This window comes from Mchenga conophoros, linkage group LG20, assembly GCF_057382185.1.
Source record: "Mchenga conophoros isolate Kocher_MC1m ecotype Shallow Benthic linkage group LG20, M_conophoros_male_GT1.1, whole genome shotgun sequence".
In the NCBI taxonomy this organism is placed as follows: domain Eukaryota; kingdom Metazoa; phylum Chordata; class Actinopteri; order Cichliformes; family Cichlidae; genus Mchenga; species Mchenga conophoros.
Window position 1 is genome coordinate 27,100,535 of NC_140545.1, and position 14,083 is coordinate 27,114,617.

General features: G+C 38.9%; 1 protein-coding gene across 1 annotated transcript; it reads right to left on the minus strand.

Moving 5' to 3' along the window:
* Window positions 1-2,140: 2,140 nt before the first annotated feature.
* On the minus strand, window positions 2,141-12,583 carry LOC146550976 (deoxynucleoside triphosphate triphosphohydrolase SAMHD1-like). The gene is made up of 17 exons (XM_085260329.1): window positions 12,402-12,583; window positions 10,683-10,723; window positions 10,523-10,562; window positions 10,016-10,176; window positions 9,787-9,902; window positions 9,519-9,592; window positions 8,974-9,120; window positions 8,788-8,888; window positions 8,559-8,667; window positions 8,380-8,471; window positions 8,168-8,283; window positions 7,431-7,564; window positions 4,465-4,494; window positions 4,314-4,379; window positions 4,080-4,184; window positions 3,859-3,987; window positions 2,141-3,676 (listed from the first exon to the last, which is right to left on the minus strand). The coding sequence occupies exons 3-17, from the start codon at window positions 10,556-10,558 to the stop codon at window positions 3,653-3,655; spliced, it is 1,440 nt and encodes a 479-aa protein (XP_085116455.1). The 5' UTR covers window positions 10,559-10,562; window positions 10,683-10,723; window positions 12,402-12,583; the 3' UTR covers window positions 2,141-3,652.
* Between the last annotated feature and the right edge of the window lie 1,500 nt (window positions 12,584-14,083).

Consider the following 14,083-nt stretch of genomic DNA (forward strand, 5'->3'; position numbering starts at 1 on the left):
GAGGCCCTCCCAGATGGCCAAAACACCTGACCCTATCTCTAAAGGAGACAGGCCAGGTGTTTGCCAGCCACCCTTCAGGCAAAGCCGCTTATATCTGCGATCTTGTTCTTTCGGTCACTACCCAGTGCTCACGACCATAGGTAATGGTAAATTCAGAGCTTCAGTTTTACACTGGGTGTGATTGCTCTCTGAGTATTTCACCCGTGCAGCACGTTAAATATCTCGAGTGTCTCAGTGTTGTTTATTCACCTGACTGTTTGTTAACTGTAAATCTCTGACATTGTTCAAGGTTCAACATTGCAAGTGACCACTTCCCTAGATCCCTGATCATTTTACTAACATAAGTAAAGAGAAAAGCATCTAAATAGCCCAGCCTAATGGTTGTGTGCTAAATCAATGAATTAAATGTCAACTGTAAACATAACTGGCCCATAGCTGTGGAAATTGACTTGAATTCTTTAGTTTGTGGAGATCAACAGTAATTTAAAAAGAGCTAAATTTGTCCTGAGCCATCGTGTAAAAGTTTATCCCGACCTGTCTCGAATAGAGAATGTGTGGCGTATTTGGAAGCACAAAATGCCACAATGAAAATCTCGTACTGTTGCCCACCTTAAGACTTGTTTGCAGGAAGAATGGCACAAAATTACACCTGAAACACTTCACTTGGTGTCTTCAGTGCCTAAATATTTAAGTGTTGTATTAATACTGTGTCCAGTTTTTCTACATCATTTTTTTTGGTTCATGCATTAGGTGTCCAACTTTGTTCAATTCTGTTTATTCAACAGTACAAAATAATCACTGAAAAATTATTTGTTGCTAGCTGTAATCAGTCTGCCTCTCCTTTTACTCTTTCAAACCAATTTTTTCTTCAGCTTTCTGCAGTTTCTTCACCTGATTAAATGGCTATGAAAATATTCTCCTGAGTTTCTTTAAGTTGTGTCTGATTTCACAACAAAAAAGGAAACAGAAAACATGATGATCAGGAAGACTTGAGTATAAAACAAGAAATACTTGTAAAACAGTCACTCAAGGTCCGTTGTGTTGTGTTCATCCTGTGTTTCCAGTCTTTAACTGCTATTTATGTTCATGCATTGGGCGTGTCCAACGTTGTTCAGACTTGTTTTACCAATTGTTTGAGCTCATACACGTGTTTTAAACAAGTCATGTGTACACTTAACTTGATGCTTGGACTTACTGGGTATTTATGTATCAACATTTGTATATTTACTTCATCCTTCTCATATGAGAGTTTCATATTTTATTTGAACAAAATCAGTGGTTAATCAGTGGCTGTTGATCAATAGTCATGACAATTTGCATATTAATGATCAAGAAACTGACCTCACAGCCCATTGTTTAATCAGTGGGTTTGTTTCAGTCACTGTGCAAAGAATGAACAGAATGAACTTTTTGGGATTTACTCACCTGGATGACACCGAGACACTGATGGTTGTAGCAGTTTTTGATTTTCCATATAATATCAGCACCACACACTTTACTGATCCAGCACCTGGCATTCACTAGCTCTGGCCAAGAGCTTGTAAGTGCACATCAGCCACAGATCACAGGAATATTGAAATTTTACAACAAAAACATGTTACAAAACACATGTGGTCTGATATATGTGTTATAAAGATTCTTCTCAACTTTGTGACTGCAGTGCACCTGGTTTGCTCGTAAGTTGGAGCACAACCATCTAAAGTGTGCCAAAAGCTTTTGTGGCTGTCCTGTGACACTGTCCAGCCTCTCTTCAACACAGTTGTAATCTTTCATTTCCTACAAAGTTTACAAAGGTTTCTGGTGTCTCTAAACCTCAGCTGTGGCAAAAGGGCTAACAGCAAATGGACTTGATCTCTCTGAACAATAATAATTATTACCTAAACTCCACTCCTCCAAGAGCACCACTATGGACCACTGAAAAATCACATACAATGTAAATTGCTATAAATGTCTGTTAAGTCAGTTTCATAATGAGAGCTCGTGCTACCCGGCTCCATTAGGTTTTGCATTCTAGATGCTTTTTTCCAACACTAACCAGCAGGGATGAGTAGCATAGTGAAATCTATGCGATTTTTAAGAATATAGTATCTTTATAATAGTTCCCTCTTATGTTCCAAAAGCCGTTACTTTAAAATAACACACAACAAAGAGAAAAGTAACTTTATTTTGAATGGACCAGAAACCAACAGTAAACAAATCCAAAGAGGAAAAAGCAGAAAGATTATGTTATCCTTTGGTAAATTGTCATGTAGAGACCTGTTATATAATAAATAATGATTTTTCAAATCATAGCAGTAGCCTTTATCCAAACCATTGAGGCAAGTTGAGCTATATAGTCTGATTATAGTGAAAATGTGTGATAAATAGTTTAATCATCAAACTACTTTAGTTTGTCGATTTACCTGTTTTTAAATCTCTGCAGTAACTAGGGATGGGTATCGTTTAGGTTTTATCCGATACCGGTTCCAAATCGGTACTTTTGAAACGGTGCCGGTGCTTAAACGGTGCTCGAACCGGTGCTTAAAGAATGGAGAACACAAACTTTGTCCAAAAACCTCCCATGTTCAGCTGTTTTGTTTGTTTTTTGTAAAAAGATAACAATGTTAGCCTTTTCTGCAGCTATGGGGCATATATGGCATCACTCTTGGCTGGAAGCAGTGCTTAAACAATGGAAAAAACACAAACTTTGTCCAAAAACCTCTCATATTCAGCTGGTTTTTTGTAAAAAGATAACAATGTGTGCCTTTTCTGCAGCTATGGGGCATATATGGCATCACTCTTGGCTGGAAGCAGTGCTTAAACAATGGAAAAAAAACACAAACTTTGTCCAAAAACCTCTCATGTTCAGCTGTTTCCCACTTTTTCTTTGGTCATTTTAGCCTTTTTGTCCAGGGTGAAGGGAGTATCTGCCATCAAACAAGAAGACAGCCGCATGTAGCTATGATGATGTTTGCTAGTTCACCTTACATGCATTAATGTAATAACGTGGTTAGCCTACTCAACGTAAATTACACACGAACAACATTTAGCTACTCACGCAGAGAAGAACGGCTGCTGCTGCCATCATCATCCTCATCATTTCTGCTACACTGGCAGGGCTAGGGGCCAGGACTCTATTCTTCGGGTTTTTGGGGGATGTTGCTCCGGGTCCGATAACTGGCAACCCACCCGACGTGCACAGTGTGAGGTCTCGCAGCAAGCTATCAAATACGGCGCATTTCTCGGCTTTTAAAAAAACCCGCTATGCGTCGCCAGGTGTTTCATCAGTTTCGAGGTGTTACCTCCTTTGACAGTATCACAGTATCAGCTTAAAGCACTTGTTGCAGGCTGCTGAGTTTGCATATTTTGCTGTGAAGTACAACCAGACTTTTGACCGCTTCGCCTTGGCCATTTTTAATCTGTAGCTCTGCTCTAACTGAACGTACGTACCTGGCCCCGCCTACTATCCTGGGAAACGTAAAATGATTGGCTAGAAGTGTATCACAGCTCAGGAAAAAAAAAGCACCGAAATAAAGCACCGAAATGTGCGCTGCTTTTCGGTCTGGTTACTACCGTTTATGTCAGAACCGGTGCCATCATGGCACCGGACACCGGTACCCATCCCTAGCAGTAACACAAAAAACCTAATTTCTCAGTGTTTCCCATCTTCATTTCATGGAGTTGCTCTGTCTCGATCCTGTATATATAAAAGGACACAGACAAGTTCATTAGTACAACCAAAAGGTCAAAAGTGTAATGCTAACTCGAGGCTCTGACAGGATATGCAGGTTTAACTGCAGCTTTCTTCTTTATGTTCTCATCATATTGCTTGTAACATGGTAATGCCTCCCACTGCCATCAAACAGAACAAAGTGTTACCTCAGTTAGAAAGTCATTTTCGTGACACCAGCTTTGAAAGCAGAACTTAGCATCTCTCAGACTCGCTGAGTTCTTACAGTAAACTCTGAGGATCTTCTCAGCAAAGCACACTGGGAGAAGCTTGGACACCTGACAACAAGGACAGTAACATAAAAGCTGTTTTACAGAGACATCTTCAGAAAGAACACACAGCTCATGCAAAGACATGCAGTAGTTCTGACCTGTTCTCTGGAAATCTTGAATGCTTCAGTAGGGTTAGCCTTAGTGTAGAAATATGTGGTATTGATGGGGTCCTTGTTTTTCATCCCATAGTCCAAAGTGACAACCTAAACGAGCAGTGTTCACATGTACATTATGACTCAGTCGAGGTTGGCAACACAATTTAGCTAAAAAAACAAAACAAAAGCCAAGATTTTAAGAATTAATTACTGAGTATAATTAGAATAAAAACTCACTATAATTTCAAAGTTGTCTTTTGGAATGACTTTAACCAGTTCATTTTCCAAGCTGTCCTTCATCTTCTGACAGATGGAGGAGAGAACATGTGCTGTCATTGTGTTATCATTGTTTTGCTGATCTCTTTTTATGATCACTTTTCACTCTTACTTTTATTTCCTCTTGGTCTTCTTTCTTGAGCTGAGAAAGGGAGAGAAGAGTCACATCATCTCTCTTTTTTAGCGCACTCACACACCACAAATATTGTAATCAACTAGATGTTTTCCAGCAATAAAATAAAATGGAGGTTAAACTGAGCTAATAAGCTATTATGTAGGTGACTATGAATGACTCATTATGGATTTAAATGGTTTCAAAATGGTATCAAAATCAGCTACGATGAATTCAGCTTAACTCTGTCTCAAATATTGAGAACATCGGGCAGTACAGTGGCGTGGTGATTAGCACTGTTCCCTCACACCAAGAAGGTCCTGAGTTCAACTTCGCATCTGGCCAGGACCTTTCTGTGTGGAGTTTAATGTTCTTTTGGAGGTTTTCTCCAGGTACTCCAGCTTCCTCCCACAGTCCAATGACATGTAAGTAGTGGGGTTAGGTTAAGTGGGGAATCTAAATTGCCCGCAGGTGGGTATGGTTGTCTGTCTCCCTGCATAAGCCCTGCATCAGGCTGGCTCACTGCTTTTGGCTAGTTTTGCTTTTGGCAAGGGTCAGTGTCACTACTGGAAGACTGATGCAATACATGTTCCCTACAGAGGCTGTCCAAATCTTCCAGAATGGCACATTAATACAAGCCACTGCCAGATGTTCTTCTGTGTCTCCCAGTACAGTCTCAAGAGAATGGAGGAGAATCCAGGGCATTAACAGCAGTAACTCTAGGAGAGCAGGAAAGCGCCATAGAAGGTCCTGTCCAGAGCAGTATCTGCTCTTTTGCACCACGCATTTGCCATTAAATACCAGAAATGACAAGTCTACCACTGGAACTCTGCACTTTTCACAGATGAGAGCTGAACACATAAGAAAGGCTCACATTGGACAGCTGTGAAAGGGTCTGGAGAAGCCATGGAAAATGTGATGCTGCCTGTAACATTGTTTAGCATGACCAGTTTGAGGTTTTATAAGTGATGGTCTGGGGAGCCATATCCATGGAGAGACACACAAACCTCTACAGGTTATGCAACAGATCTTGGGTTGAAGTCCCACGCTTACAGACCCTATGCTGGTGCATTGGGTCCTGGATTCCTCCTGGTGCATGACAATATCAGTCCTGATGTGGTGGGAGTATGCAGGCAGTTCCCGGAGGACAATTTCCATTTATTTTACGGCTAGATACTAGCCTGTACAGGCCTTTACACATCTACAGTAATTTCCTGCCTTTTTTCTAATGTAAATCTTACAGAAGCTTTTTAGTTCAAACTCTCAATGTACACCTGGTAGTCTGTTGGGATCGAGTTTGAATTATGTTCATACCATAAACGAACCTTCTCCAAAAGCCCCTTTTTATTAGTACCTAATTGGATCTACTCGCCACAGTTTTCAGGGTTTTCTATTAGGTCATAGTACCTTGTACCAGGTACTAAAACAGCGCCTGCTCAGTCAGAGTTCAAAGCGATCTGAGCAAGTACTAAAATGTGATGTGGTCAGACCTCATGCCACCAACTGACTGGTCAGTGGTGTCACTCAATGAGTCATGAGATCATCTGATGGGGCCACACCTGAAAACAATAAAAATAAACTAACAGATGCAGCAAAATGTGTCAAACTAACCACCATGTTAGCTGCTGCCCCAGCTGTGAAGAGGTGGGGAAGAGAAGAGCAGTGATGAGAATAACAGCATTTTTCAGTAACTAGTAATCTAACTCATTACTATTTCTACTGTTAGAATGCTGTTACCGTTACTAAAAAGAAAATGCTGCACGGACACATTACTATTTGTAAACACACAGACAGTTGAAGCTGTCTACAGCTTACCTGGAGCGATGGGGGCGAAACAATTGCACAAGTGCTGCTGATTGGCTGAGAAAGAAAACTAGTAAACCATGGTAACATGACCAATTTAAGATGACATAGCAACAAGATGTCATGTGAACCCAAGACAAGCCTCAGTGTCCATTTTTGTGTTTAAAGTGAGGTATTCAGACTATATACCAATTTTTAAATTGTGTTGACAAGAACACGTAAAACCAGAGCCATGATAAAAAATGTTCGCATTTTTTTTTTTCCTGAATGCTATTGTCAAATTTACATCTAAGGACAGCGCTAGCAAGCACTCTCTGCTTATGACCAAACAAATATAAAATAAAAAACACCCCTTTCCTATTGGTGGAAAAATGTACCATGTCAACCAATCAAAAAATCATATGGCAACATGGGGCATTTGTTGTTTAGGAAGAAGGGTAATTTTTTTAGAGTGACGGGAGCGAGAGAGAGTTTTGAGATGTGAGATTTGTGACATTTAATGTGTTTGGAGTGTGTAGTTAGTGTGTAGTTGCTAGTTTTTTTTGTGTGTGTGTGTCAGAACAATGAGGCGACTGGTGAATGTCACAGTTGCAGCTAAAAAGTCACCAGAGACAGATTACAGTGTAAATGTTGTCTCTAGGTGGAAAATGGGATGAGTGATACACCTCGTGCAGTCAGGCCAGCAGGTATCAGGTTTGAGATGATGTCTTCTGTCTTGGAGTGGCACAAATAATTTGTATGGCATCTTATTTGATGCAGAACACCAGATTGTTCTGTAAATAGTTTGAAATGGCCATAAAAGAATCCCATGGCTGCAAATAGTTGCAAATAACTATTTGCAATAACTGTCGTTTGTTTATAAATTTACAATTTATATTTACATTTCAAGTTATGATCTGTTAAACATGTTTGTGGTTGTTACAGTAAAAAATATAACCTTTTCTACTCAGATTTTTGTTTTTTGTCTGATTTTAGATCAATTATGGTAATTGTGTCAAAATGAAAAACTAACTGTAAATTCAGAAATATGAGGTTGTGCTGAAAAGAATGATACCAAATGACAGCAAAGCAAGATAAATAGTTTTTAAAGGTGATATGCAGAGGTAGGTGGGCCAAAAAAGCCTGGGCCAAGTTTTTGTCCCAGTCCATCCCTGATTGCACACCTTGGCTTCACCCATAAACTGGTACAGGTCTCGAGACATGATCCTCTGCAGAATCATCCTTGCTTCCTCCAGAGGAGAGGGAGTGAATTCATTTGAACAAGAACAAGGGTGGAGTATTCTTTCAATCATTTGATCTGCAGAGTAAACAGACAAATAAAGTTAAGATCAGGTCAATTCAAGTAAACCAAAGAAACATTCACAACTTCATCAGTAATGTCATATAAAGAAAGACACACAAAAAATTGATTAACATTAATAAACAAAACAAAATAAGCAAGCGATAAAGCAAGCAAAGCATTAGTAATACTGCAGTATTAAATAAATAAATTTACAGTTTACTATAAACTAGTAGAGACGTATCCGTCATACTGAAGAATCAACCTGACATCATGGCAAATCCTGTAATAGTCACGCCAGTCAACAGTTTTTTTTTTTTTCCATGCTGTGCATCTCCAAAGTGTGAAAAAAAAAACCCACAAATGCAGAAGTTGCAGTAAGTTGCAATAAACTGCAGTAACAGCAGAGTGAGATTTTTTTTTTCAATTTCAAACCAACATGAAAATAATCATTGGTATTTTAAACAGATGTTGTTAATTCATTTACATACATATTAGCCACCTTCTTTAATAGTTTCTGAATAGAAAATGAAATATATATAAAATATATATGAAATATATAAAATAATATATATAAATACGGTATATAAAATGAAATATGTAGAGCATGTTTTCCACTACCTGTCAGCTTTGTGTAGGCTTCCATGTCAGTTTTAGCTTTGGAGAGACAGAACGTTGTCCCTCCTGAACCTTTAGTCAGGATGTACTGATCTGCTTTCAAGAGGGCGTCTTTGATCCTGGATAAAAAAAAAAGACCCAGTATATGACTTTATGGGAACTCTGTAGATGAAATAAATGTTGTCTTACAATAGAATTACACAGTTGGTACTTACATAATTTCTACACTCTTGGTTACTCTGTGCTGGTAGGCTCTTCTGTGGAGAGAGTTCCTTGTGTGGAACATGTCATACAGGTTTGCCACTTCCTGTTGAGACCATCGCCTATAGTTTAGTCACAGCCAATCAGATAATGAATTACTCATTAAAAACTGATAAAAAGCAGGGATCCACACCTTGTCTCTAGAGCAAATGTGCTTCCTCCCATTCACATCACACACCCTGGCAAACATGATGAAGCGTTGATGGTCAAAGTTGTTCTGGATGCCCAGGTGGTGGCAGTCCCTGAGATACGAGTGAGGAATTACATCAATTTAATTACATTTATTATGGTAAACCCTCCAAAACACCTTTAAGACTTGCTGTAGATAGAAATACTGAGTTTGTCATCAACACAAGTCCCACCTGGCAAAGTAGTCGAATTTGTCCACATCAATCCCATTTTGCTTGTTTGACACAATTTCATAGAGGAAGGATTTATTCTCATCTCGACCTTCATACGGCCACTGTGGAGACGACACCAGAATTGACGTTCGTGACAGCGATGATAACGAATGGTTTCATAATATTCAGACAGTAACTGGCCAGTACCTCAGCGTCATCAATCTTTAGAGGTTTAATCATCTCCTTGATAAATGTCAGGTCAGGTGGGAGTATCAGTCCATAACGCTCCATCTCTTGTGCCAGACTATTCGCCACCACCAGATGATCAAACATCTCTAAAGAGGCATCCTCATGCTGCAAGAGATACATTATTATTGTTTATATTAAGAACAGAATTCAAATGGTTGAAAGTTTAAAATGATCAGATACAACATACAGAATCAAATTTGAGCACATGACCATCTCTTAATAGAGGTAATTAGTGTCAGTATTCCAGTTTTAACCAGAGGTTCTCAACTTTTATGAGTCAGACATGATGAGCGTGGACATAACAGTGGTATGGCTTCTTCTAGCAGAAAATGATGTTTGTTTGTGCTGATAATTGTTAACACTGTGTTGTTTCTATCATTTAGTGCCATGTGTACTTTATTTCCTCAAGATGGCATCTGACAGTGTTTTCAAATATATTTGATTTTTGTGGGTGGCCATTATGTCGCGTCTCACAGTAGAGAAAAAAAAAAATTTTCACGTACCTTCCAGTCTTTATGTTCTGGGTCTGCTTCGGGGTTGAACATTCCATCAAAAAGATGGGAAAAAGGTCCATGTCCTTCATGGAGAAACAAATGTAAAAAAAAAATAAAATAATAATTAAAGCCTCCTGTTATAGTACACACACACACACACACACACACACACACACACACACCATTTGCCTTTTTCATTTTACCAAGCATGTTTTATTTTACACTGGCTAGTATTATAAACTTGATGCTATTAGAGTGAAAGACGTGCAGCACTTACCCAGGTCATGACAGAGACCTGCAATTTGCACACAAAGGACGTCTCGTTCACTGATGTCGAGTTCTGGCTGTTTCAGCTTCAGAGTTTTTGCAAGTTCTCCTGCTAAGTGCCCCACCCTGTATCACCAAAAACCACACACACACACACACACACACACACACACACTTCATCATGCAGCACTGAAAGAAAAGCATTACTAGTGTATCTGACTGTAAACAAGTGGACATACCCTATTGAGTGTTCAAAGCGGTTGTGCGATGCTCCTGGAAAAACGAAATAACCGCCCCCAAGCTGCTTTATGTTTCGTAGTCTCTGAAACTGAGGTGTGTCTATGATCTTGACAAGTAGTGGATGTAACTCGATGTGGCCATGGATGGGATCATTAAACACCTGTGTGAAGAGAAATGAACAAAAAATAGACAAACTTAGAGGGTTTTGGAGGACTTGGTCTCAGATTTTCGGTGAGTAAACACTGTGCCTCATGCTAGGTCAAATTTTCTGTCACCTTGCCTTTGACCAAAGCACTGGCAGCTGGCCAGCCTACTGACATTATGTCTAAGGTGAGTTAAATATAAAGATTGTATTTCCCTAAAAAGATCATCAAATGATATCTTACATAGACAAATCTGATACACATATATTATGAATTCACATTTTTATAAAGTGCTAATCACAACAGTAAGTTAGACCACAGACCAAAGACCATATTATATAAGATACTTTCATGTTACATCACCTTGTTTAAATCTTTGATGTTCAAGTGCTTCTCCATAGTGCTGTAAATGTTTAAATGACCAAAGATTACAGTTTTGCACATCATGCATTCTGGATATAAAAGGAAGCAGTCAATGAATGTAATTGTAATTTTTCAATACTGGTCAAGTATGAGAACTTACCAGTTCTTCCAGTTTTTTATTGAAACTGACACTTCAGTTCTCTGAATTAAAGCACAGAACAAATAAACAACTTTTTAAGTTAAAAAATAAATCATAGAATCTATTTATAAACAAACATTTTCTAATCTTCTGACTCATCAAAGCAGCTGCCTTTAACAGATATAACAGTTAAATGTGTTCGTGCCCTTCTTTCTACATCAGAAGCCAAATATTCTTCAGAAAGGTCTTCCTAACTGTTGCATAAATGTGTGGCTCTTCTGGGTTGCTTTGCTTCCACTCTTCCGTCCAGCTCATTCCAAACCAGCTTGATGTGGTTTAAGTCTGGAGACTGTGCTGGCCATTCCATGTTGTCAAGCTTGCCTTCTTGTTCTTTTTTCCTAAGATAGATCTGTAATAGCCTGGACTTGTGTTTTGGGTCATTATCTTGCTGTAGGATGAACCCCTGACCAACTAGGTGCATACCAGAGGCCACTGCAGAATGCTATGGTAGCCATTTTGGTTCAGGATGCCTCTCACTCTGTAAAAGTCACCTGTATCCAACAAAAACACCCAAACCATGCTTCCTCCTTAATGTTTGACATTTGATGCCACAAAGTAAGGAACCAACATTTTGCCTAATCAACAGTGTGCAAAAATCCTGCATGATGAACCAAAGATTTCACATTTTGATTCATCAGTCCATAACACCTTCCATTATTCAGCAGTCCATTGGTGGCATTTCATGGCCCAGGCAAACCTTTTTTTTCATGTTTTGATGTCTAAGTAGACTTTTTTGCATTGATGTGTTTTTGTATTGATATAGACAAACCATGACAGAGACACAACCATTAACTTCTTTATGAATTAGAAAAAAAGATGTTAAATCTTCTGATATTATGATTTTTCTCAAATACATTAGATTAGTGCTATCACTACAGGGGACAATGCTGCAGCCTAATTTGGTCTTGAGCTGCACGTTTACAAGGAAACAGGATGATGCTTTGCCTTCTTTTACTTTAAACGGACATCTCAGTTCAGTTCTATTCACTGACGCTGTGTGGACATTTTTAGATTTGGTAGAAACTCATTCACTGCAAAGTGTCCTGTACGTATTTCATCTACTGGCAAGCATAAGCCCCTTAATTAAAATGATACTTTCAATCATACAATACAATTATTTTTGTTATCCAAAGATTTTCACATTCACATTTGACAAAAAAAAAAAAGTAGAAACAAATATTAAAGAAGTGAATTTATTTGCTTTATTTAAAAAAATCGTTTTCGTGATTGAATTTTATGTCTGATTAATTTCTGAATTCTCAGACTGGTCCAGTGTGCAGGCCAAAATATGGGTATAAAAACATGAATTCACTTTGACTTAGAGTCTTAAACAAGTTTTTCACAGATTTAAAAACAATATTTTTGCTTTATTGTTTTTAATGACAGCTGGTCTAATAAATGTGTTAAGCACTGCAACAGTATGACATGTATTCAGTCTAATATACAAAACTATTTATAAAAACAACTTTGCACGATTCGGAGGTTTGATAAATTAATCTGGGAACACTCCTGTGAGTAAAGCTTTCATACAAACATGAAATCACTTAAAATACATGAAAATGTTATTTTATAAAGCCCACTGAGCCTGGACATAAACCCAAAGCTTCATGAGATTTTTTAAAAACAGGTATGAGATGAATAAACACGTTGAGAGAAAATATGAAACAAAGTTTGACTTACCAAATCTGCTTATGAACTAAACAATAGTAGTAAAGCACTCCGAGATCTCCCGAGTGACGACAAAGATTTTTTTCCTTTCAATGTGGAAACGTTCACGTGATCTCTTTTTTTTTGGGCTTTGTTTTGCTTTAGTCTGATGTCACTGAATGCGTTTCACATTCAGTCACCTTGCTTATTCTGTAATCGGGTGTCATTACACTGACTACAGTACTACTGACGCTGTGATAAAGCCCCGTGAATATGTCGAATCTTTCCAGCCAATTGCTTCGCCCAAACGCAGATCACACGAAGCCCCGTTCAACAGCTCATTTGGAAATACTGACATCTGCTGGTCATTCACTGTACAGCAGCCCTGCTGTGATATATCAGTGAGTATGTGAACGTGATCATGTATCAATTGCAGAATACCCTTATGAGGGGTGTGTGTGTGTGTGTGTGTGTGTGTGTGTGTGTGTGTGTGTGTGTGTGTGTGTGTGTGTGTGTGTGAGAGAGAGAAACTAGCCATCCTATTTGAGAAGATGTATGCTATCATTGGATGGTATTATGTCAAATGCTCACAAAATACTGATAATTTTAGCATTTTTAGTGGCTCCATAATGTGCTTGCAATGTCCTCGGAATCACGTCAAACCCAGATCATGTAAAACACTCCCTGTAATGTATTTTCAACAGCTTGAATCACATAATGAGGGAGTCTCGTTGTTTCAGAGAAAGGGGGCCTCGTTTGTCTTTGGTCAGATGACATTCTGAAGAACTACCTACACAGTTTAGGACAAAGAAAATTGCACACAATGGTCATCAAGAATGGGGTGCAAAAGAAAGGAGATGTGAAACCCTAAAGAAGCAAAATTGAGATTTCAGTGTTTCCTTTTTTGATCAAATTATCTTTTTATCCAGGGGATACATCATATGATGTTCAGCTGCACATTTGTGAGGTAAGAAAACTTTCTTTAGCCCTGTTTACTTGCACTATGATCAGTGTAGAATGGATGTTTTCACAGCAGGTATGGACAGGCATATAATCACAGCTTCCAACAGTGTTTCAGTATTACTATTGTAATGGAGTATTCGTTTTAAAAATGCTGTTTTAAAAGAGACTTGAAAAAAGGTGATTTTAAGCATTCCACAATATCTTTTCCAGAATTTGCATAACTTAAAGCACATTATGTCAGTTTGTTTTAAGAAGCAGGGTTGTAGCCATTTCATTATGATGTCACTCTCAAAGATCACAGAGCAGATCACACAGCATTTGTAGCAGGGGTGATTCTAGAATCAGAGCTTTGGGGGTGTTGAGCATCCAGAGAGCTGCCCAGCCAGGCAAGATAAACCTGTCTCTGTCAGTCCCTGCATCCTTAAATGTTGTCCCGAGTTCTCTCTGACTGTCACTTTGGTGCATTTAAACCCCTCTTCCTCTGATCTGTGTTGAGCTTTTGGAGCAGGTGAGTAAGTGACGGAAGTGACGGACAAGGTAAGCGACTCATGTTGTAACTCTCAATTTTAAATACACGTAGACATTGAGGGCTAGCAGGAGGGACCATGCGCTTACCTGCTGCTCTCTGGCAGGTAGCTCCATGCCCTCCTGGGTTTTAAATGCACCTTAGAACACACATGCATCAACATTACAATGAGCGGGTGGAGGGAGGTTTGGAGTCTTCTCTCACCCCCGTTCTCTGCGACCTGCTG